The sequence below is a fragment of the Pelophylax lessonae genome (assembly GCF_965119305.1).
Source record: "Pelophylax lessonae genome assembly, chromosome: 8".
NCBI lineage: Eukaryota > Metazoa > Chordata > Amphibia > Anura > Ranidae > Pelophylax > Pelophylax lessonae.
Genome location: NC_138775.1, coordinates 274,167,434 through 274,192,334, shown reverse-complemented (window position 1 = coordinate 274,192,334; position 24,901 = coordinate 274,167,434). Strand labels below are relative to the sequence as shown.

Genomic DNA, 24,901 nt, shown 5'->3' with positions numbered 1-24,901 from the left:
AAAAAAAAATAAAAAAAATAAAAATGACATAAATCCTTCCCGTAGTTAGTAAACGCGATAACTTTTGCGTAAACCAATCAAAATACGTTTATTGTGATTTTTTTTTTACCAAAAATATGTAGCAGAAAACAAATTGGCCTAAAATGTTAAAACATTTTTTTTTTTTTGGGAATGTTATACAGCAGAATGTGAAAAATATATATATATATTTTTTCAAAATTGACGCTCTTTTTTTGTTTATAGCGCAAAAAATAAAAATCGCACAGGTGATCAAATACCACCAAAAGAAAGCTCTATTTGTGGGAAAAAAAGGACATCAATTTTATTAGGGTACAGTGTCGCACGACTGCGCAATTATCCGTTAAAATAACGCAGTGCCAAATCGCAAAATAGGGCCTGGTCATTAAGGGGGGGATATCCTTCCGGTCTGAAAGTGGTTAATTAGCTCTGGTCATGGAAGAAGGATAGGACTTTGCTCAACCTCACCTCACTCTGCCAATTTCTTCTTCTGGTTGCAGAAACACATCTTGTCTTTTCAATCTTCTTCGATTTTCTCTCTCTGGCTGGGACACAGCCTGCTTTTAACACACAAAACATTGCACAGATCCGTCACACTTCCCATCTGGTTTAATTTCGCCTCAAAACAAAAGAATTCTCAGTGCATTTCAGTTTCTTAACTTCACTCCCCCTTACCTGTTATCCACGGTTGTCCTTAAAGCGGAGTTCTGGCCTTAAACACCTTTTTTAACTAAAAATACCCCTATAATACGAATCCATCGCCCTTTACAGAACCACTATTCTCATACTTACAAGGTGTCCAGTATTGGATTTTAGTCGAAATCTTACTTTTAAAAACGCTGTCTGGGCGCGGCCATCTTGGATGTGGGCATCTGAAGCCGCAGTGTAATCTGCTGTGTCCTTCTTCCTGATTCCAGGGAGTGTTCTGGGAGTTCTTCCTGATTCCGGCCTCCTGGGAGTGATGACAAACAGCTCCCAGGATGCAATGCAAAGGCGGAAGTGATGTCGGTGGCCGCGGCCACAGAGGGGGGAGAAGGAGGAAGTACAATCAAAAATGCCCTGAAAATAAGGTAAGGGACCCCCGAAAAAAATTGAAATTTCCCAATTGTTGATCAGCATAGCGAGCACTCCAGGAATCACTAAAGTTGCAAAATAGGCCGGAACTCCACTTAAACCACTTGCCGACTGCCTAACGACGATTTACGTCGGCAGTCAGACCCTCACAGGCAAAGTGACGTAGGTCTACGTCACTAGCCTGTGAGGCTCTAGGGAGCGAGCGCGCGCCCGCTCACGGACCCCCCCGCGCGAGTGACCGGCGGACCCGATGTCCGCCGGTCACTCGCGATAGTCGGTTACACGGGAGAAAGGCAGGCGGCTAATGTAAACAAAGCCGCCTGTCATTCTCCCCTGTGTAACAGCAGAGATCATACGGTCCTGCTATGTAGGACCATTGATCTCTGCTGTTCCTTAAAACGCAACATCCAATCCAATCACAATTAGAAGCACGCCCCTAGGGACACACTTAACCCCTCCTTCTCCAATAAAATTAACCCCTTCCCTGCCAGTGTCATTTTTACAGTAACAGTGCATATTTATAGCACTGATTACTGTAGTAATGTCACTGGTACCCACAAAAGTGTCAAAAATGTCAGTCAAGGGTCCGATCTGTTCGCCGCAATGTCGCAGTCCCGCAAAAAAAAAAAAATCGCAGATCGGCGCCATTGCTCGTTAAAAAAAAAAAAAAAAAAGAGAAAAATCTTTCCCTTAGTTAGTAAACGCAATAACTTTTGCGCAAACCAATCAAAATACGCTTTTTGCAATTTTTTTTTACCAAACATATGTAGCACAAAACAATTTGGCCGAAAATATTAAAGAATTTTGATTTTTACATTCTTTTTTTGGGGAATTTCATATAAAAAAATTTGAAAAATATTGTTATTTTTGTAAAATTGTCGCTATTTTTTTGTTTATAGCGCATGATCAAAAAATCGCACAGGTGATCAAATACCACCAAAAGAAAGCTCTGTTTGTGGGAAAAAAAGGACGTCAAATTCATTTAGGTACAGCGTCACACGACCGCGCAATTGTCCGTTAAAGTCACGCAGTGCCGAATCGCAAAATAGGCCCTGGTCAGGAAGGGGGTAAAATCTTCCGGGGCTTAAGTGGTTAATACTCACCGGCCCAGTGGATCCAGTGTGGATCCAGTGTTGTCCTGCTGTGATCCGCCACATTGCTGCCATACACCTTGTCCAGCGCTACCATCTTTCTTCCTGACATAATTTATTAATGGGTGCCTCTACCTGGTTCAGGTAGCCCTGACTTATCAATAAGCTTGATAAAAGGGCAGAACCCGAAACGCGTTTCCTGGAAACCTCACACCAAATAGAACACTCCAAATGGTGCCGAGCAGCCACAAGGACATCACTGCTTTGTACACTTAGGCGGGTTCTCTTTCCTTGGAACTTGCACTGGAGAGCGATTTTGCAATCATCCAGATCGCTGGCCATGGCAGTCTCAGATCAACATCTCTCTCTAGCTATGACAAGCGCTTATGCAAAGGAGTTTTCTGAGTGCAATATCGTTGTTTTAAATATTAAAAAATTATTACTTAATGCTCCTGGTGAGTTTGCTTAAATTCTATTTTTAGACATCAGAAAGGGCGGGTCTTTTAAAATGGGCGTGGTCAACAGGAGGCTAGGATACATTTTCCAAAGAGGACACCTGCTCCAGTGGCAACCATACAAGGGTGAGGTTACAATCTGACCGTGCATTCTTAGTATGGTCAACGAAATTTAACATGTTACTAAACCCAGGAGCCTGCAGTCACTATATCTGCTCTCCCCAGGAGCCTGCAGTCACTATATCTGCTCTCCCCAGGAGCCTGCAGTCACTATATCTGCTCTCCCCAGGAGCCTGCAGTCACTTTATCTGATCTCCCCAGGAGCCTGCAGTCACTATATCTGCTCTCCCCAGGAGCCTGCAGTCACTATATCTGCTCTCCCCAGGAGCCTGCAGTCACTTTATCTGCTCTCCCACAGTACACAGAACATGGAAATGCAATTATTTTAGTAAATATAAACTGCTAAATACCTTTTCTTATCAGCAGAATATAGCAGTCTTGTGACTTCTATCAGTGTCCAGCCCAGCACTGGTAAAGGTTGTAGGAGGAGTCTTCATTCTGCCCTGACTGTCCTATGAGGCTGCATTAACCCCTGACTTTCTGTCTGGACAGTGCTGATTGCCCCCCTGTGCTGATCACATGCACTCTCCCAAAAGAAAAGAAAAAGCAAAATACACAAAACTGAGCATGTGCAGAGTGCCCCCAAGGCTCTGTTCTATCAGGAGATGGATTGGGGACAGTGGAAAAAGGGAGGATCAGAGAAGACAGGATCAAACCGCCTTTTTACACAATGCGGGGGATTAACCCCTTAGTATTTTGTTGCTTTTGACAAACAGGTTATTTTAGATATAGACCTTTATTTGGGAAATATATTTATTATATATGTGACAAACGCATTCAGGACAGGGGCTTTTGGAGGGGACTGCAGGCTAGCCTCTTGCCTACTGACTATGGGCCCTGGCTTGTGAGAGAATATGCTCTTTGTGGGGTGTATGCTTGGGGGGACCCTTGGAGTAATGTTACTTTGGAATCAAGTCCACATCTCCCCAAGACACACAGACTCTGGGACTCTAGGCCTAGGATTCATGTTAAAGGCCTAGCTGCCTATTGTCAATAGGGAACTGCTCCGAACAGTCAGACTCATGGCAGATGCTAATGTCATCAGCTCAACCATCTATCTTCCACACATGGTTGATTGTGCTGATTAACTCACCTATTGTCTACGGTGGGGGGGGGTGTTTACACTTATAACAATGTGTATTGTACTTCATGAGCTCGATGACGGCAAGTCTGCTAGTTAATTAACCAGTTGCCGACTGCCTACAGTATATTTACTGTGGCAGTCTGGCTCCTATAGGAAAAGTGACGTAGGGATACGTCACTCGCCTGAAGGCAGCAAGGGGGCGCGCTCCCGCCCCCGATCGTCAGCGGGGAAGCCGCTGCGGGTGTCAGGTGGCTCCGATTGCCGCCTGACATCCACGATCACTCCCCGCTGAGAGAGAGGGACAATCGGCTATTGTAAACACAGCCGACCGTCCTTCTCCCCGAAATGATCACAGAGCTCATGTGATCCTGCTATATAGGCTCGCATGTCTCTGTGATCATTTCAAAAGCCAATCTCTATACAGTTAGAAACACTCCCCTAGACCCCTTGATCACCCACTGTGTTTAACCCTTCCCTGCCAATGTCAATATTCCAGTAACAGTGTATATTTACTGGAATATTTTTTTACTGTTGAGTTTACAATATTATATCCTTGAGTGGATATGCATTGGTATTTTTATTTTTGAGTTGGCATATTCTGCTGCTACACCCATACAGTTAGAATCACTCCCCTAGGGTCACATTTAACCTCTTGATCATCTATACTGTTAACCCCTTCCCTGCCAGTGTCATTATTACAGTAGCAGTGCATATTTTTAGCACTGATTACTGTAGTAATGTCACTGGTACCCCAAAAATAGTGACAAAAATGTCAGTTAGGGGTCCGATCTGTCCGCCGCAATGTCGCAGTCCAGCAAAAAATCGCAGATCGCCGCCATTACTAGAAAAAAAAAAAAAACATTAAAAATTACATTAATCTTTCCCGTAGTTAGTAGACGCGATAACTTTTGTGCAAACCAATCAAAATATGCTTTTTGCGATTTTTTTTACCAAAAATATGTAGCAAAAAACAAATTGGTCTAAAATGTTAAAACATTTTGATTTTTTGATTTTTTTTTTGAATGTTATATAGCAGAATGTGAAAAATATTGATTTTTTTTTCAAAATTGTCACTCTTTTTTTGTTTATAGCGCATAAAATAAAAATCGCACAGGTGATCAAATACCACCAAAAGAAAGCTCTATCTGTGGGGAAAAAAGATCAATTTTATTTGGGTACAGCGTCGCACGACCGTGCAATTGTCAGTTAAAGTAACGCAGTGCCGAATCGCAAAATATGGCCTGGTTATTAAGGGGGTAAATCTTTCCGGTCCAGAAGTGGTTTAGTTAAAAATTGTAATATCTACTTACTAAGAGTACACTGTGCTTTCCCCTTGCACATATTGTAAAGCAGTTTTATTTAACATGTATAGAAAATATAATGCATTTTCATGATTGGATGTTCTGCAACTTTACCCCACTGCTCCTTTGATGAGCTATTCTTTCTATTTACTAAAAATGCCATAAATAGGAGACGATGAAGAAATACCCATTACGCAGCTCTCTATCTATAATCTTGTCGCATTCAGCTTTCTGAGATCAGTGGTAAAAGAGCAAGCAATGGAAAATAGATATATAGATGATATATTATCTACTGATCTCCCAGAAGAAGATCTGAGCCCAGGATTAGGGAGGAGAAGTAGCAATGTTATCTCTTTACAGGAAATCCTCCGTGTAACATACTGAGCTCTGCTAATCACATCTATCTGGAAAGATATTAGTGATTAAACTATATGTAAACCCCAGCAATTAAGTTCTCTCATTTGCTCCATTTTGGTCTGTTAAATATAAAAATAAAAGCAGTTTATTATATCTGTTATAAAAATACACGTAGATCCTGCCAGAAATCTCATAAATTCTTAGGCTTCATGCACACTGGATGTTATCAAAACATCAGTAGAAAGCTGTATCTGTAGAAAGAGTTTTTAAGTTTTTTTGCAGTAAAGATATTCAGCGGTTTTTTTTTTTTTGCTTTTTTCAGCTGTAGCGTTTTTTACCTTTTTTTTAGCAAAACTATATTCTCACAAAATCTTATGGTTTGAAAACGTTGATTAATGTTGAATAGCCGCGTTTTTCAGGGTTTTTAACCTCTTGCCGACCGCCGCACGACTATTTACTGCGGCAGTCAGCCCCTCACAGGTAAAGCGATGTAGGGCTACTCCCCGTGGGAGCAAGCGCACGCCACCGGAGGCACGCTCCCGCGCGGTCACGGACCCCCCCCCGCGCGTGTGCCCGGCGGACCCGATGTCCGTCGGTCACTCGCGATCGCCCGTTAGAGCGGGAGAAAGGCAAGCGGCTAATGTAAACAAGCCGCCTGTCATTCTCCCCTGTGTAGGAATAGTAATCATACGGTTCTACTATGTAGGACCGTTGATCATTGTTCCTACACCTCAAGCCACAGCCAATCACAGTTAGAATCACGCCCCTAGGGACACACATAACCCCTCCCTCTCAAAAAAGTTAACCCCTTCACTGCCAGTGTCATTTTACAGTAACAGTGCATATGTATAGCACTGATTACTGTAGTAATGTCACTGGTAACCCCAAAAGTGTCAAAAATGTCAGTCAAGGGTCCGATCTGTCCGCCGCAATGTCGCAGTACCGCAAAAAAAATCGCAGATCGCCGCCATTACGCGTTAAAAAAAAAAACAACAAAAATGACAAAAATCTTTCCCTTAGTTAGTAAACACGATAACTTTTGGTAGTACGCTTTTTGCGATCTTTTTTACCAAACATATGTAGCATAAAACAAATTGGCCTAAAATGTTAAAAAATTTTGATTTTTACATTTTTTTGGGGGGGAATTTCATATAAAAAAATGTGAAAAATATTGTTATTTTTGTAAAATTGACGCTCTTTTTTTTGTTTATAGCACAAAAAGTAAATATCGCACAGGTGATCAAATACCACCAAAAGAGTGCTGCTCCTGATGACGTCATTGATGACGAAATGCGTAGAGTGTGGTCACGTCAGTTCCGCTTCCTGTTGACTGAGACGCTGATCCGGCCGGTGGAACGCACCGCGTCCCGGAAACAACCGCTACACGAGGGTGTTGCGGTCCCTAGGACATATATGCATGGTTCTCTTGTTTTAAATGTGAGTATTGTGTACTAAGTGATTAATAAAGCACCATTTTATTTACAATACTTCACTATTGGAGCCTTTTTTCTTCCTTTCATCCGGACATCTCCCCTACATATCGGAATGGTTATGAGGAATTACTATATATTAACTACTCTGGAGAGGAGCGTATGAAAGGAGGTCGGGACCAAGTGGATACCTAGTCAGCCTTCGGAGGGACCCCTGAGAGTCACCCCAAACGCTGTCTACCGCTGTAGGGGTACCACCATCTGGTGAGTGCGGGATCAATAGGAGGGGAGCACTTATTCCCATATTGAGCACCCCCACCATTTCTGAATCCCTGGAATCCACTTCCTCCTGATAATCTCTTCCCCCTCTCTATTTGGGACTTATCCACACCTGATTGTGTATTTGTGGCACCATTTACTACTATGGACATTTAATGTACTTTGCTTGGACACTGTTCATGATTTTATATTTTTTTAAAGTTTCATTTACCTAATTTAAATATTGCTATATAGTCTTTTTATCACTAGCACTCTTATGCACTTGAACAGAGCACCTTAATTTTTATTTTAAAATTTCTCACCTAATTTATGCAATAATGTACCACCACGTTTATTGATTTTACAAGTGTGTTTTATTGGTGGCTCAGTTTTACACATTTGATTGTTATATACAGAATTTATTTATTTAATTTTGTGACACTTATATTGGAATAATTTTATACACTTACATTTTTATCTCCCACTATTCACTCACGGGAAAACATTTTTTTATATATTTTTTATTTTCTTATATTTATTCACTGTATATCACACATTACTTATGAGGATTTAATATTTTAATACACTTAACTCTATTTATTATTCAATATAAAGTGACCCACCGATATATTTATTTTCCCTACTTCCTATTCCTGACAGCGCCACTTACCTCCACATCCACCCATAATTGTTAAATATAGTTTGCTATATTTTGAGGTAGGCTGCAGTCATATATAATTTTTCCCATCAGCGCGGAAATCTTTTACCACTTATTCGCCTTCACAATGCCTTATTTAATTAAGTTTATAAGAGAATACTTAAAGCTGAGTTCCGGCCTCAAAAACATTTTTGAGATAAAAATCCCCCCCTAATCCTAAACTAACGCCAATTACACTAATATTATTCCCACATTACAGTAGAGTACAGTAAATGAATATAGATAAAATCTTACCTTTAAAATTGATTGAAGAGCGCGGCCATCTCCGGTGTGGGCGTCTGAAGTCGCTGTGTCCCTCTTCCTGGTTTCTGGCTACCCAGAATGGCGATCGCAATCTCACGCATGCGCTGTAGATTGCGATCGGCAATCAGAGGAGCGGCCGGCCATTCCCATTGCATCCTGGGATGGATGACACACATCTCCCAGGACGCAATGCGAAACCAGAAGTGACGTCCGGGGTCACGGCTGCAGAAGGAGGAAGTCAGACAGAGATGCCCCTAAAATAAGGTAAATGACCCTTAAAAAAAAAAAAATGTCCGATTCTTTTTTTAAAGCGGAGTTCTGGCCACCAAAACAAAATTTAAATGAAAATACCCCCGGGACAGTCAGGGCTACTACATTCCACAATGGATAGCCTCTGATCTGTCCTGGTTCGCACTTACCTTTTAGAAGAAATACTTACCTTGAAAATTTCTTCTCCAGCGCTGCCATCTCAGGTGTGGGCAGCTTGAAGCCAGCACGATCCTCTTCTGTGTCCTCTTCGGTCCAAAGATGCACTGCGCCGGCCCCGCCGTCACTTCCAGGGCTGCAGCGTCATCCCTGCACAGCTTCTGGGCATGCCCAGAAGCAGTTTAGCAAGGTATGACGGCGCCTGAACCGGAACTGACGTCGGGGTCGGTACAGGCGCATTGATTCCTGGGAGCAATGACGTTCAGCTCCCAGGAATCAATGCAAAGCGGAAGTGACGGCGCGGGCCGCGGCCACCGAGGGAGGAAGTGGAAGAAAGGTGAGTATATTTTTCTGCAATTACAAGGTAAGTAAAAAAAAAAAAAAAATCGTAACTACCCATTTCTTTTTCAGGTGACTAGAAGCAAGCGGATGGCCCAAAATCGACTATGTCGATTTTGGGGCTGGAACTCCGCTTTAACGTGCTTTTCCCTACAGAAATCAGAAAAGAAGAAAATCAGGCTGGAACTCTGCTTTAAGAATTATTTTTTGTAAACTTTATGTAATACCAGTGTTTGTTATGACAACTTGCCTACTTCCTTTGTACCACCATATTCTTTTTTTTTTCAATAAAAGTTTGTATACAAAAAAAATAAAAAATTACAACCCTTGGTTTTTTTTTTCAGCCAGAAAATGCCTCTGCCAAAACTTGCTGATAACAGCCTGGGTGTGCATGGAGACATATGAGAGCATGCTGAGGAGTTTACTTGCTGCAGAAAAAAATTTCTGACGCCAAAAACATCCGCTGTAAAATCCTCCAGTGTGCATGAGGCCTAAAAAGTTACTAAACCCACAGCAGCATACCTCCCAACTGTCCCTGATTTCCAGGGACTGTCCCTGATTTGGAACAAAGTCCCTCTGTCCCTCTTTCCGCCTTATTTGTCCCTCATTTTGATCTGATCCATATAGTTGTATATAAAATGCACTCCTTATCTATCAAAAAGTGTTTTCCAGCACTAAACCTTTCATCCAATTTCTAAACTGCTGCATTTGTAAATTCCATAAGCCAATATAAAGGAATTGTAGTGGATTTACCTAATCCTTTTTTGCACAATTCTCCTTTAAGGGAGGTGTGACAGGGGGCATGCCCTATGCCTACATACTTTTGTGAATAGGTGTCCCTCATTCCCATTTCAGAAAGTTGGGAGGTATGCACAACAGTAAAAGCGATATATGGGGTTAAGCATGCTTTTTTTCTTTTACTGGAACCCAAGGGTTTAATCCTCTGCATTGTGTAAAAAGGCTGTTTGATCCTGTCTTCTCTCATTCTCCCTTTCTTTTACTGTCCCCAATCCATCTCTTGATAGAACAGAGCATTAGGGGCTCAGTTTGGTGTTATTGCTTGAGAACTTTTTTTTTTTTTTTTTGGGATGATGCATGTGATCAGCACAGGGCCAATCAGCACTGTCCAGACAGAGGGTCAGGGGTCCTGCATCCTTATAGGACAGTCAGAGCAGAATGAAAACTCTTCCTACAAGCTTTAACCAGACACTGATAGAAGTCACAAGACTGCTATATACTGCTGATGAGAAAAGGGATTTAGCAGTTAATATTTACTAAAATAATTGCATTTCCATGTTCTGTGTACTGTGGGAGATCAGATATAGTGAATGCAGGCTCCTGGGTTTAGTAACACTTTAACTTCCTGTTCTGCACACTTATTAGTTTCCAGATATCTCTGTTGACCAACCTCCCCACATGCTATGCAAGGGGGAAAATAGACCTGTCTTAGGGTAACATTCTTCAGCAAGATGGCCTGTACTAAGGACCCCCCCCCTCCCCTCTCATCTCATTAGGCAGATTGATAGCAGCGGAAGCTATTGGCTCCCACTGCTGTCAATCAAATCCAGTGACACGGGAGCAGGGGGTGGGGCCGAGCACCGCTGTTTGTGTCAATGGACGCAGCAGAAGGACTCGGGAGGGAGCCTGCACAGGTGCTCCTAGGGAAAGCAGCTTTCCGTGGGGGCACCCGATGAAGAAGAGGAGCCAGGAGCGCCAGAGGGGCATCCCAGAAGAGCAGGATCAGGGCTGATCTGTGCAAAACTCTTGCACAGAGCAGGTAAGTATGATGTTTCTTATTTTTATTTAAAAAAAAAAAACAAACCTCTACAACCCCTTTAAACTTTGACAAAAAAAAAACAACAACTGGAAGCTGATTGGTTTCTATGCAGAACTGCACCAGATTATGCACTCTCCCGTTTTAGTAAATAACCCTCTTTGCATGGCTGCTAGCTTCCCTAAGTCCCCACTAACAATTAGTGACTGATCAGTGTGCTTCCCAATTATGTAATCATCATGCAGATGGCACTGCAGCCTGCAGATGGCACTGTGTATCTGTTTAATACTGTAATTGTCAGTCACAATTACAGTATTAAAAAAAATAATAATGATAAGGAAATCAATTAAATAAATGATAATGATCTGTAAAATAAATAGCGAAAATAACATTAAAGTCTTATTAAAACACTGTACCAAATAAAAACCTTATATGCCATTAAAATAATAACGATTACTATCAAGGTAACAAACACATCTGACGGTGCCAAATTTGGGCTGGATGATTAGGCATCAAGGATCTCTGTTCACAAAAGGGTAGAATCCACCTTTCTAAAATGAGGAAAGTAAAATAAGAACTTACCTTTCTGCAGAGAGTGGTCAGCAGTGGCAGCAAAAGGTTGTATTACTGGTTGTGCATAGTCAGTGACGATTTTATTCCTTGTAAAAATAATAATCATATGAGTAACTGCATTGTACACAGTACACACCTGCGATATTACACATACAAGCTACAATACTTGCCAAAGCTGGAAATTCATAAATAAAAGAAGAACTATAGGCACATTTTTTTTAATTCCATTTTCTTCCAAGGTTTACTTTTGCCAACTGTGTCCCATTGGGGGGAATTTCCGTTCACTTCCTGTCCCATAACCAAACAGGAAGTGAGAGGGAATCCCTGCAAATTAAGGGAATTCCTTGGGACACCCACCCCCCCCTGCGGTCCAATTGGAAGATTTCCCCACTTTTACTTTACTGGGGACAGCCCAAAATTTTGGCATTGCTTTACATTCACTTTCAATGATAATGGTAAACAGGACAAAGTGTAATAATAATCTGTCTCCCGCTTATCCAAGACTAAAAAAAAGTTTTGCCTTTAGTTATACTTTAAGGTATTTAAAGTAGAAGTAAACCCTCATATAGTTTTCAACAAAGTAAGCTGTCATCTTAGCCTCTGTTTAAAGCGGAGTTCCAGCCATTTCACTCACCTGTCCAACGGTCCAGCGATGCGGCCGCCTGAAGCCTCGATCCTCTCCCTCGGCGCCGGCATCACTGTTGTGGGCACCCGGCTGTGACAGTTTGCTGCTTCACAGCCGGGTACCCACTGCGCATGCGTGAGTCGCGCCGCGTGTCTTGATTGGCCGGCAATCTTCTGGGACCTCTGACATGTCCCAGAAGATTGCAGGGAGGGAGGGGGGAGAGGAGAACTTCCGTTCAGGGCACCGCGGCGCTCCGAGCGGAAGTGGGAGCGGGTACCTGTCAAAACTAGGTACCAGCTCCCCCCCAAAAAAAATTAAATGCCAAATGTGGCATGTCGGGGGTTAGAATACCTAAAGCGGAAGTTCCATTTTTGGGTGGAACTCCGCTTTAATCTTCAACTGCCATGCTGCTGCACATGTGATCAATTATGACACCAGCCCTTGGATGGGTTTGACAGTTTGGTTGACAGCACAAGCAAATGTGACAGTTAGCAATCCCGGCATGCTGGGAATGTAACGGATTTCTGAAATCAATGGGTTTACTTCCGCTTTAAGAAAATGACAAACTTCAGCTTCTACAATACAGAAGAATGATTTGTGCTGTTCTCTGATACAACACAAAATAGGATGCATAAGGATATTTATCCTTATTTATTTTAGCCATGTGACAGTTGTCAGTCACATGGCTAAAAATAATAATCCTATGCTGCTGTTATATCTTTGTGAATGGAGAGTTATGTATTGTATGTAGCTGATTCATGGTGTATCCCAAGGCAATGGGATAGAACACTTCTACAAAATGTGGCTATAAATCTGTTTTTGGCATATAGATTGCCAAAAGGTTTAAATTTAAAAGGACGAATAATTAAACACCCGCTGTCTCAAAGCATTTGGTGATATCTTATCTCCATAGTTGCCAACATTTGAAAGTAATCAGAAAGTGCACCTAAAAGGATAGAAAAAAGATGTGGTGGATGTAGCATGCTGCCGTCTACAGCTAGGGGGCATGGCCAATAAAATGGGTGTCACCTAACTTGCTATATTTTAGACAAAATAGGATCCAGATGTACACTGAAGAGAATGTGTGAGTAAAAATAAACCCCACGATTGGTGTCAGTAATAGTAATTCCCAACAATGGTGTCAGTAGGGGCAAAAGTAAACTCCTGCATTGGTACTCAGTGGCAGTAATATTAATGCCACCCTCTTTATAGGTGGTGAGTGACAATATTAATTACCCCCCCCCCCCCCCATATTTTTTAGTAGCCAGTTTCAGCAAGAATTAACCACCAAACTCCCTTTCATTTGTAGTCAGTGGCAGTTATAATAAACCACCCAACTCCAATTCATCAGTAGTCAGATGCAGTTATAATTAACCAACCAACTTGAATTCACGAGTAGTCAGTGACACTTATAATTACCACCCAATGCCAATTCATCAGTAGTCAGTAGCAGTTATAAATAACCACCAGACCCCCCTTCAAAAGTAGTCAGTGGCAGTTTTAATTAACCACCTGACTCCAATTCATCAGTAGTCAGTGGCAGTTTTAATAAACCACCAGACTCTAATTCCCCAGTAGTCAGTGGCAGGTATAGATAACCACAAAACTCCAATTCATCAGTAGTCATTGGCAGATATAATTAACCCCCCGACTTGATTTCACCAGTAATCAGTGGCAGTTATGATTAACCACCTGACTCCAGTTCATCAGTGGTCAGTGGCAGTTATTATAAACCACTCAACTCCCTCTCATCAGTAGCCAGTGGCAGTTATAATAAACCACCAGACTCCCTTTCATCAGTAGTCATTATAATTACCCAACTGACTTGAATCCATCAGTAGTCAGTGGCAGTAATGAATAACTCCCCCACCCCTCCTTTCATTGGTGGTCAGTGGGAGTAATGATCAGGGCTGGGACAAGGCAATCCAGCACCCAGGGCAAAGATGCCAAACTGTGCCCCCTCCATTAGTGTTAGGGTCAGAGCGCCCCATTCCTTGCAATAAACCATTGCGCCCAGGGCAACCGTCCCTCCAGCCCACCCCTTGTCCCAGCCCTGGTAATGATTAACCCCCCTCACCCCCTACATTGGTGGTCACTGGGAGTGAAGATTAACCCCCACACCCCCTACATTGGTGGTCAGTGGGAGTGATGATTAACCCCCACACCCACTACATTGGTGGTCATTAGGAGTAATGATTAACCCCCACACCCCCTACATTGGTGGTCAGTGAGAGTGATGATTAACCCCCCACACCCCCTACATTGGTGGTCAGTGGGAGTAATGATTAACCCCCCACACACCCTACATTGGTGGTCAATGGGAGAAATGATTAACCCCCCACATTGGTGGTCGGTGGGAGTAATGATTAACCCCCCACACCCCCTACATTGGTGGTCAGTGGGAGTAATGATTAACCCCCCACACCCCCTACATTGGTGGTCAGTGGGAGTAATGATTAACCCCCACCCCCTACATTGGTGGTCAGTGGATGAACAGGCATCTTTTTGCACTTATCAAAGGATGCAGCAAATTACTTTCAACTGTATATTTAACAGCTCAAAAGGGAGCAAATAAGAGAAGTTTATTGGTCGCATTTACATACACTTTAAGGAAACCTCTACTGGGAGAAATATGAAGGCTGCCACTGTGGATGCTTTTTCTTAAAATGCTTTTTGCCTGGCTGTCAGGGTGATTCAATGGCTTCAGTACTCTCAGAATCACGGGCTCAGAACATGTGTATGCACATCAGAAGTTCTGATTTCTCTCTGATGGTTTATGTTGCACGCCTGTTCTAGGTTTAAGAACGGTATTAAGTGAGCCAGGCAAGTTGAATTTTCAGAAGATGGTCCCCAGTGGTGTCCATATTTCTTTTAGCACAGGTTTACTTTATGATAAAGTTGTTCTGAAAATCAAGCACACCTTGGAGATAATGCTGCAGGCTTCTCTGTTTCAAGCAGAAGTTTGCTGCGGGCTGACCACCTCTCTGTGTCCTGATCACCTTCCAGTCCAGAATCAAAGGTCAAGGGAATCTGTAGGGAGTGAAGACCTTGCAGGTAGCTCAGGGTCTGTTTCTAGAAAAAAAAAAATAACAAAAGGATTTCAAACAGAAAAGAGAAGGAGCCTGATTTATAAAATGTTTCAATGACTAGTTGCTTCACACTGTCTGTGTTAATGAAAAGCTGTAAAGTTGGTCGCTATTGGCTGTGTCGTTTTCCCAGACAGTTCTCACTTCAGCACTTGTTGTACTTCTACTTCTCTGCAAGATGTCCTCAGTCTTTTAGGTTGAATGTCATTTGGCTTCTTAATCCAGAAGACTGTGAATGAAGGGTATCATAAGGGAGAAAAAAAATGCAGCATGGATAAAAACAGCAATAAAAAGGTCAAGGGTAAAGTATTCTTCCCCTACTTTAACAACTTTACGACTAGGCCTATTTCTGACATTTGTTGTTTACAAGCTGAAATCATTTTAATTTTTGCTAGGAAACTACTTAGAACCCCCAAACATTATATATATTTGTTAGCAGAGACCCTAGAGAATAAAATGGAGATCATTGCAATATTTTTTATCGCACCGTATTTGCGCAGCGGTCTTCCAGGCGCAATTTTGGGAAAAGTTCACTTTCTTTTTTAATTAAAAAATAAGAAAACATAAAGTTAGCCCAACTTGTTTGCATAATGTGAAAGATAATGTTTGGCCGAGTAAATAGATACCCAACATGTCATGCTTCAAAATTGCGCACGCTCGTGGAATGGCGACAAACATTGGTACCTAAAATTCCCCATAGGCGACAATTTAAAAATTTCTACAGGTTACCAGCTTAGAATTACAGAGGAGGTCTGGGGCTCAAATTATTGCTCTCGCTCTAACGATCGTGGCGATACCTCACATGTGTGGTTTGAACACCGTTTACATATGTGGGCGTATGTGTTCGCTTCTGTGCGCGAGCTAACGGGGACAGGGCGCTTTAATTTTTTTTTCCTATTTATTATTTTTTTTTTACACAGTTTATTTAAAAAAAAATGTTTGATCATTTTTATTCCTATTACAAGGAATGTAAACATCCCTTGTAATAGAAATAGGCATGACAGGTCCTCTTTATTGTAAGATCAGGGGTAAAAAAGACCTCAGACCTCACAACTACACTAAAAAAGAAAAAAAAAATGTTGAAAAAAAAAAAAAAAATCGGCCCTTTAAACCGGTTGCTAGGCAACGACGTTTGATGTTGCTCCGGATCCTCCAAGGCCATAGAGTGGAGTGAGCCTCACTGGACTTCCTGTCTCAGAGGATCCGGGACCGGATCGTTTTCCCCGCTGCCGGCGGGTCTGGTTAGCTGGGAAAACTGCCTGGACGCGGCGGGAGTGGGAGGGCACCGCTTTCGCCACCCATAAGGGTGATCCCTCTGCAAATCAGCCGCTGGGACCACCCTTATCTAAAAGCCGATCGCCTGCCCTTTTAAAAAATACCGGGGTTATGGCAGCTATCTGCTGCCATAACCCCGGTATTTAGCATCAAAGGACCAAAGTAAAACTGCAGCAGGCGGTCAGTAAGTGGTTAAAATAAGAGAAAATGCTGTTTTTGTCCCTTCTGCAGATTTTCCTCCACTTCCTCTCTGATGCAATTGTTGTCATTGGGACAGGACATGATGGAAATCCCTCTGCTTAAAGCGGAGTTCCACCCTGAAAATTTTTTTTTAGATAAAAATACCCCCGGGACAGTCAGGGCTAATGCATTTAAGCAACGATAGCCTCTGAACGGCCCCCTGTTTCACTTACCTGTTAGAAGAAATACTTACCTTGAAAATGTCTTGTCCAGCGCTGCCATCTCAGTTGTGGGCAGCTGAAGCCGGAACGTCCCTCTTCGGTGACGTCGGAGTCCCAGAATTCCCTGCATCGGCCCTGCTGGTCACTTCCGGGGCAGGCGCGTCATCTCTGCACAGCTTCTGGGCATGCCCAGAAGCTGTTCAGCAGGGAATAACGCGCCTGTACCGGAAGTGACCAGCAGGGTCGGTGCAGATCTTCCAGGAGTCAATGCAAGCAGGAAGTGATGTCGGCGGCCGTGTCCCCAGAGGGAGGAAGAGGAAGGAAGGTAAGTATATTTTCTTTAAGAACAATGTAAGTGAATGAAAAAAAAAATCTAATTATCCAATTGTTTTTCAGGTAGAAAAAAGCAAGCGGATGGTGAAAAGTACATTCTGAGGTTGGAACCCCGCTTTAAATAACAGAAAAAAACCCTACAGGGATTCTATTCCTTCCCCACTCTCCAAAACGTAAAAATTAGCTTTGGCTGGACACACACTTTATAGTGGAACTTCACACACACAATGGGTCAGTGGGAGGGATTCCCTCAACACTGATTGTGCTGATGGGGGAATCAATCAATTTTCTTTCTTGCAACCTTGATACCTTTTCTAACAGGTACCCACTCCCAGTTCCAAAATTCCCGCCCAGGTGCGAATTACATTAGCTTGAACCCCCCCCCCCAATCACACACACATTCCCAGCAGTCTCCTGGGACATGCCACGTATCCCAGGAGGCTGCGTGACTGGGCACAGAGCGATCTTGTGCATGCGAAGTGGGGAGCCGGCTGTAAGACAACAGGAAGTCACATCCGGTGACCACATCCAAAATGATGGCACCGGGAATCTGAAGCCCAGTAAAGGATTCACTAAAGACAGCGCTGGACTCCTGGATTGGTTAGTGTCTGTTTCATGCGCTATACAGTAGTGGTCACCAACCATTGGTCCATGGACCACAGATGGTTCATGGGAACATTTTGTTGTTTCCATTGCTGTTCTCACTGCTTGATGACAGTCAATATTGTCAACACGCATTGAACCCTATGCCTTCTTTGTAGCTCCAGCTTCTGAGAACTCTGGAAGGAGGGGACTTCCAATGGCAGCGCTGATCACAGACTGTGGGAGGGAGCATGGAGTTTGAGTACATTGCAGGATAAGGGGGTCAGATCCAATGATGAGTCTGTGTAAGGCAGCAGCATAATGCAGAGTGCGGGGGGAAGAGAGCATTGTAAAGCGCTGCGTAAAATTGACAGCGCTATATAAGTACCTGAAATAATAATAATAAATTGTGTGTATAAGGCAGAAGTGTGATCCAGGGGGAGGGGGGCAGAGAGCCTGAGCATTGTGTGTATAAGGCAGCAGTGTGATCCAGGGGGAGGGGGGGGGAAGAGAGCTGAAACATTGTGTATAAGGCAGCAGTGTGATCCAGGGCAAGGGGAGCAGAGAGCCAGAGCACTGTGTGAAAAAGGCAGCAGTGTGATCCAGAAGGAGGGAGGCACAGAACCGGAGCATTGTGTGTATAAGGCAGCAGTGTGATCCAGTGGAAGGGGGGCAGAGAGCCGGAGCATTGTGTGTATAAGGCAGCCGTGTGATCCAGGGGGAGGGGGGCAAAGACCCAGAGCATTATTTGTATAAACCAGAGGTGTAATGCAGGGGGAGGGGGGCAGAGAGCCAGAACATTGTGTGTATAAGGCAGCAGTGTGATCGAGAAGGAGGGAGGCACAGAGCTGGAGCATTGTGTGTATAAGGCAGCAGTGTGATCCAGAGGGAGGGGGCCATAGAGAAGGAACATTTTGTGTATAAGACAGCAGTGTGATCCAGGGGGAGGGGGCAGAGAGCAAGAACATTGTGTGTATAAGGTAGCAGTGTGATCCAGGGGCTGGGGGGCAGAGAGCCGGAGCATTGTGTGTATAAGGCAGCAGTGTGATCCAGGGGGAGGGGGCAGAGAGCCGGAGCATTGTGTGTATAAGGCAGCAGTGTGATCCAGGGGGAGGGGGCAGAGAGCCAGAGAACTGTGTGTATAAAGCATGTAAAATTTATGTTAGTGGTCCGGGGGATTACAAATTGTGAGATTAGTGGTCTGTGAGGTCCGAAAGGTTGGAGGCCACTGCTATACACTATTTGCATATGGTGACTTTTAATACTTTAAAACAAGACTGAAGTTCCTCTTTATTGATGTGGCCAGACATAGAGGCCGACACCCGGTCTAAGTCACGCCATCTATGAGACTTGTGGTCATACAATGCTCCTTCAGAAACTGGGTCACGCATAGACACCTACACATCCGTACTCACCTCGTTCTGCAATAGGTGAATACCTGTACTACATGTATACCGCATTGTGTCTGTGTCCTGTATACAGAACCGGATAAAGGGGGGACGCAGTGTGCATTGAAATCAGAGTAAGCAATTTCAGTCCAGGAGAGGAGCCGCTACAACTGTGCAAGACTGTAGGGAAGGCCGGATGTCAGAATTACATACAGTATGCTGGCACTTATGTGAATACAGTTTTAGTTTCCCATGTTGATTACCCGGTGCTACAGACAGTGGCAGCAGAACTGTCTGTCTTCCAGGGCACAAATGTTGAGCCTACAGTAGTACATCCTTTGCAAAGGACTGCTGCCCATGCAGCCAACCTGACAGCCCCCCCCCCCCCCTCCCAAAAATAAATAAATACAGCTGCAAGAAAAAGTATGTGAACCCTTGGGAATGATATGGATTTCTGCACAAATTGGTCATAAAATGTGATCTGATCATCATCTAAGTCACAACAATAGACAATCACAGTCTGCTTAAACTAATATCACACAAAGAATGAAATGTTGCCATGTTTTTATTAAACACACCATGTAAACATTCACAGTGCAGGTGGAAAAAGTATGTGAACCCTTGGGTTTAATAACTGGTTGAACCTCCTTTGGCAGCAATAACTTCAACCAAACGTTTCCTGTAGTTGCAGATCAGACGTGCACAACGGTCAGGAGTAATTCTTAACCATTCCTCTTTACAGAACTGTTTCAGTTCAGCAATATTCTTGGGATGTCTGCTGTGAATCGCTTTCTTGAGGTCATGCCACAGCATCTCAATCGGGTTGAGGTCAGGACTCTGACTGGGCCACTTCAGAAGGCGTATTTTCTTCTGTTTAAGCCATTCTGTTGTTGATTTACTTCTCTGCTTTGGGTCATTGTCCTGTTGCAACTCCCATCTTCTGTTGAGCTTCAGCTGATAGACAGATGGCCTTAAAGCGGAGTTCCACCCAAAAGTGGAACTTCCGCATTAGGGAGTCCTGACCCCCCGACATGCCACATTTGGCATGTCATTTTTTGGGGGGGGGAGCGGGTACCTAGTTTTGACAGGTACCCGCTCCCACTTCCGCTCGGAGCGCCGCGGCGCCCTGAGCGGAAGTTCTCCTCTCCCCCTCCCTCCCTGCAATCTTCTGGGACATGTCAGAGGTCCCAGAAGATTGCCGGCCAATCACGGCGCGCAGCGCGACTCGCGCATGCGCAGTGGGCACCCGGCTGTGAAGCCGCAAACTGTAACAGCCGGGTGCCCACAGCAGTGATGCCGGCGCCGTGGGAGAGGATCGAGGCTTCCGGCGGCCGCATCGCTGGACCGTTGGACAGGTGAGTAAATGGCTGGAACTCCGCTTTAAGTTTTCCTGCAAAATGTCTTGATAAACTTGGGAATTCATTTTTCCTTCGATGATAGCAATCTGTCCAGGCTCTGACGCAGCAAAGCAGCCCCAAACCATGATGCCCCCACCACCATACTTCACAGTTGGGATGAGGTTTTGATGTTGGTGTGCTGTGCCTCTTTTTCGCCACACATAGTGTTGTGTGTTTCTTCCAAACAACTCAACTTTGGTTTCATCTGTCCACAGAATATTTTGCCAGTACTGCTGTGGAACATCCAGGTGCTCTTGTGCAAACTGTAAACCTGCAGCAATGTTTTGTTTGGACAGCAGTGGCTTCCTCTGTGGTATCTCCCATGAAATCCATTCTTGTTTAGTGTTTTACGTATTGTAGATTCGCTAACAGGGATGTTAGCATTTGCCAGTGACTTTTGTAAGTCTTTAGCTGACACTCTAGGATTCTTCTTCTCCTCATTGAGCAGTCTGCGCTGTGCTCTTGCAGTCATCTTTACAGGACGGCCACTCCTAGGGAGAGTAGCAGCAGTGCTGAACTTTCTCCATTTATAGACAATTTGTCTTACCGTGGACTGATGAACAGCAAGGCTTTTGGAGATACTTTTATAACCCTTTCCAGCTTTATGCAAGTCAACAATTCTTAATCGTAGGTCTTCTGAGAGCTCTTTTGTGCGAGGCATCATTCACATCAGGCAATGCTTCTTGTGAAAAGCAAACCCAGAACTGGTGTGTGTTTTTTATAGGGCAGGGCAGCTGTAACCAACACCTCCAATCTCATCTCTTTGATTGGACTCCAGTTGGCTGACATCTCACTCCAATTAGCTCTTGGAGATGTCATTAGTCTAGGGCAGTGATGGTGAACCTTGGCACCCCAGTTGTTTTAGAACTACATTTCCCATGATGCTCATCTACACTGCATAGTGCATGAGCATCATGGGAAATGTAGTTCCAAAACATCTGGGGTGCCAAGGTTCGCCATCACTGGTCTAGGGGTTCACATTTCACATACCTTTTTCACCTGCACTGTGAATGTTTACACGGTGTGTTCAATAAAAACATGGCAACATTTCATTCTTTGTGTGTTATTATCATATTTTATGACCAATTTGTGCAGAAATCCATATCATTCATAAGGGTTCACATATTTTTTCTTGCAGCTGTAAATAAATAAACTCAGTTTACTATGCTTCAGTTATGAATGAACACAGTGAGTGATCAGTACCAATGTACCAATCACTCATTGCGTGCATTCAGGAAAGGAAAGGGCTGGCAAATATGACATATTTATTGGGCCCTTCCCCCACTCTCCATTCTGCAGGATCCTATTGTGTGCTTGCAGCTGCCAGCAGGAAGGAGAGGAGGGTAGCCGGCAGTGCTGTAGGGGTGGGGCACACAGGGGCTTTGGGCAGCAGGGGGAAATGTATGGTGCACAGGAAGGGTGATTGGTGCAGTGGGGGCAATTACTGGTACCCCACTTTCCACGGCCCTACCTATAACCCACCTTTGCATGCTTGGCCAGGACGTCTCGTGAATACTTCTCTAAGGCATCAAACTCCAGCAAGATCCTCTGAGTCATTTCTCCTATAAAACGAAAATACAGAAAGCATTACAGGGAAGCTATGACCAGGTTACATATAACTGTATATCAGTCTACACCCATCAGCCATAACATTATGACCACTGAGAGGTAAGGGGATATCACTGATTGTCTTGTGACAGTGGCATTTGAAAGTGGGTGGGATATATTAGGCAGCAAGTGAACATGTTGTCCCTGAAGTTGGTGTGTTGAAAGCAGAAGCGTAAGGATTTGAGCGACTTTAACAAGGTCCAGATTGTAATGGCTGGGTCAGAGCAACTCCAAAACTGAAGCTTTTGTGGTATGTTCAGGACCGTCTTTAATGATGAAAATGGCAAAAGGGGCAGCTGCCCCGGGGCCCAGTCATTGTTGTGGGGCCCAAAGCAGCTGCCCCTTGAGCCCACAATTAGTTTTAGTTTCTAGCGTGCACCCGCCGCAATGTGCGGGAACACAACACATGCAGCCTCCACCCTAGGAGTCTACAGCATCCTGCCCAATCAGCAGCAGCCCGTTGGTTGAAGGCCTGGCTCATATAGCAAAGTGGACACAGCCAGTGTTAGCGGAGCAGAGGGTGGGGCTTAGGAGTGTTGTTGTGTGTGGCCGGGGGTGCGCTGATTTGTGTGGGTGGGGAAGGAAGGTGACGGTGGGGGGGGGGGGGGGGGAGAGAGAGGTTCTGGCTGCCTCAGGATACCCGGCAAAGAGCTGCACCGGAAACAGAAACTTTGTGTAAGTCTCGCTTGTTCTGTATGAATTCTTTATTCCCAGCCAATCCTTCTACAGCAGGCGGCATGACTAGTCATTTATTCCTGGCAGCCCATCCTTGGGAAAGCTGCTCACATAATAACAGGTTCTAGGGGTTTTCTGTCTATTGATGGGTCCCCTCACTCCCCCAGTCCATGGTGTGCAGGCACTGAGGAGATGATGTGCTGTAACCTTCAGCAACCAATGAGTGAGCCATAATGATGTGCAGTACCTCTAGCAACCAATCAGTGATCAGTAATGATGTGCATTAACATCTAGCAAGCAATCAGTGAGTGGTAAGGATGTGCAGTAACCTATAGCAACCAATCAGTGAGTGGTAAGGGTGTGCAGTAGCCTATAGCAACCAATCAGTGAGTGGTAAGGATGTGCAGTAACCTATAGCAACCAATCAGTGAGTGGTAAGGGTGTGCAGTAGCCTATAGCAACCAATCAGTGAGTGGTAAGGATGTGCAGTAACCTATAGCAACCAATCAGTAAGCGGTGATAATGTGCAGTAACCTATAGCAACCAGTGACCAGTCCTTTATGTTCACATTATAGCAAAGTTGTTTGTAGATAAGTTTATGTGTCCATGTGACTATCCTACAAATCAGGAACACTGGAAGGTAGAGGAAGCAGCCGGCTGCTATTATGAGGAGAGCTCAGAGCCTCATCCAGTATAATCCTCTGATAATCCGGCCTGATCTGTGTGCAAACACTGAGCGCACCTCCCTCCTCCCTGTATGTGTATGACCCCCCCCCCTGTATGTGTAATCCCCCCCTTCCCCCCTGTACATGTGTGATCCCCCCCTGTATGTGTGTAATCCCCCCCTTCCCCCCTGTATGTGTGTGATTCCCCCCTCCCTTCCCCCCTGTATGTGATCCCCCCCTCCCTTCCCCCTGTATGTGTGTAACCCCCCCCTTCCCTTCCCCCCTTCCCTTCCCCCCTGTATGTGTGTGATCCCCCCTCCCTCCTCCCTGTATGTGTGTGATCCCCCCTCCCTTCCCCCCTGTATGTGTATGACCCCCCCTCCCTTCCCCCTGTATGTGTGTGATCCCCCCCTTCCCCCCTGTATGTGTGTGATCCCCCCTCCCTGTATGTGTGTGATCCCCCCTCCCTGTATGTGTGTGACCCCCCTCCCTCCCCCCTGTATATGTGTGACCCCCCTTCCCCCCTGTATATGTGTGACCCCCCCCTTCCCTTCCCCCCTGTATGTGTGTGAGCCCCCCTCCCTGTATGTGTGTGACCCCCCTCCCTCCCCCCTGTATATGTGTGATCCCCCCTCCCTCCCCCCTGTATGTGTATGACCCCCCCTCCCTTCCCCCTGTATGTGTGTGATCCCCCCCTTCCCCCCTGTATGTGTGTGATCCCCCCTCCCTGTATGTGTGTGACCCCCCTCCCTCCCCCCTGTATATGTGTGACCCCCCCCTTCCCTTCCCCCCTGTATGTGTGTGAGCCCCCCTCCCTGTATGTGTGTGACCCCCCCTTCCCCCCTGTATATGTATGACCCCCCTGTATGTGTGTAATCCCCCCTCCCTTCCCCCTGTATATGTGTGACCCCCCCCTTCCCTTCCCCCCTGTATGTGTGTGACCCCCCCTTCCCCCCTGTATATGTGTGACCCCCCTCCCTTCCCCCTGTATGTGTATGACCCCCCCTCCCTTCCCCCTGTATTTGTGTGACCCCCCCCCCTCCCCCCTGTATGTGTGTGACCCCCCTCCCTTCCCCCTGTATTTGTGTGACCCCCCCCCCTCCCCCCTGTATGTGTGTGACCCCCCTCCCTCCCCCCTGTATGTGTGTAATGCCCTCTCCCGGGATATATCAGTGATCTGCCATGGCACTGTGCCCCCCTCCCCCATGCAGTGTCACCTCCTCGGATGGTCACACATCGCTCTCTCTCTCTCTCTCTGATCTCCTCCGCCGGCGTCCTCCAGTCTCCATAGACACCGGGACGCCGTACTAGGAGTGGCCGCTAGAGGCCGCTATTGTGAGATCACAACTTCACAGCAATGACGGGGGGAGGAGGAGGGGGGTTGGGTTCAGAGGAGGACTAGAAGTCTCAGCAACCCCTGATAACACACAGCTGTCATATCTCCCTCCCCACCCCCCTCTCCCAGCACCCCCTGATAACACACCGCTGTCATATCTCCCTCACCACCCCCTGATAACACACCGCTGTCATATCTACCGTGGGTTGGGAGGTGAAGGTCTTAGTGGGCGTGGCCTCAGGACCTCCTGTTTTTTAGTGGGCGTGATC

The 24,901-nt window shown here is 45.1% G+C and overlaps 1 protein-coding gene across 1 annotated transcript in view; it reads right to left on the bottom strand.

Moving 5' to 3' along the window:
* Positions 1 to 24,578, bottom strand: part of LOC309562246 (uncharacterized protein) — a gene marked incomplete at its 3' end in the record, with an annotated part of 55,214 nt that extends 30,636 nt beyond the window's left edge. The window contains exons 1-5 of the mRNA XM_082266366.1: positions 24,514 to 24,578; positions 21,831 to 21,910; positions 14,807 to 14,958; positions 11,271 to 11,347; positions 487 to 578 (exon numbers count right to left, since the gene is read on the bottom strand). Coding sequence (XP_082122492.1) covers positions 487 to 578; positions 11,271 to 11,347; positions 14,807 to 14,958; positions 21,831 to 21,905 — 396 coding nt within the window. The 5' untranslated portion in view covers positions 21,906 to 21,910; positions 24,514 to 24,578. The remainder of the gene's footprint in view (positions 1 to 486; positions 579 to 11,270; positions 11,348 to 14,806; positions 14,959 to 21,830; positions 21,911 to 24,513) is intronic.
* Between the last annotated feature and the right edge of the window lie 323 nt (positions 24,579 to 24,901).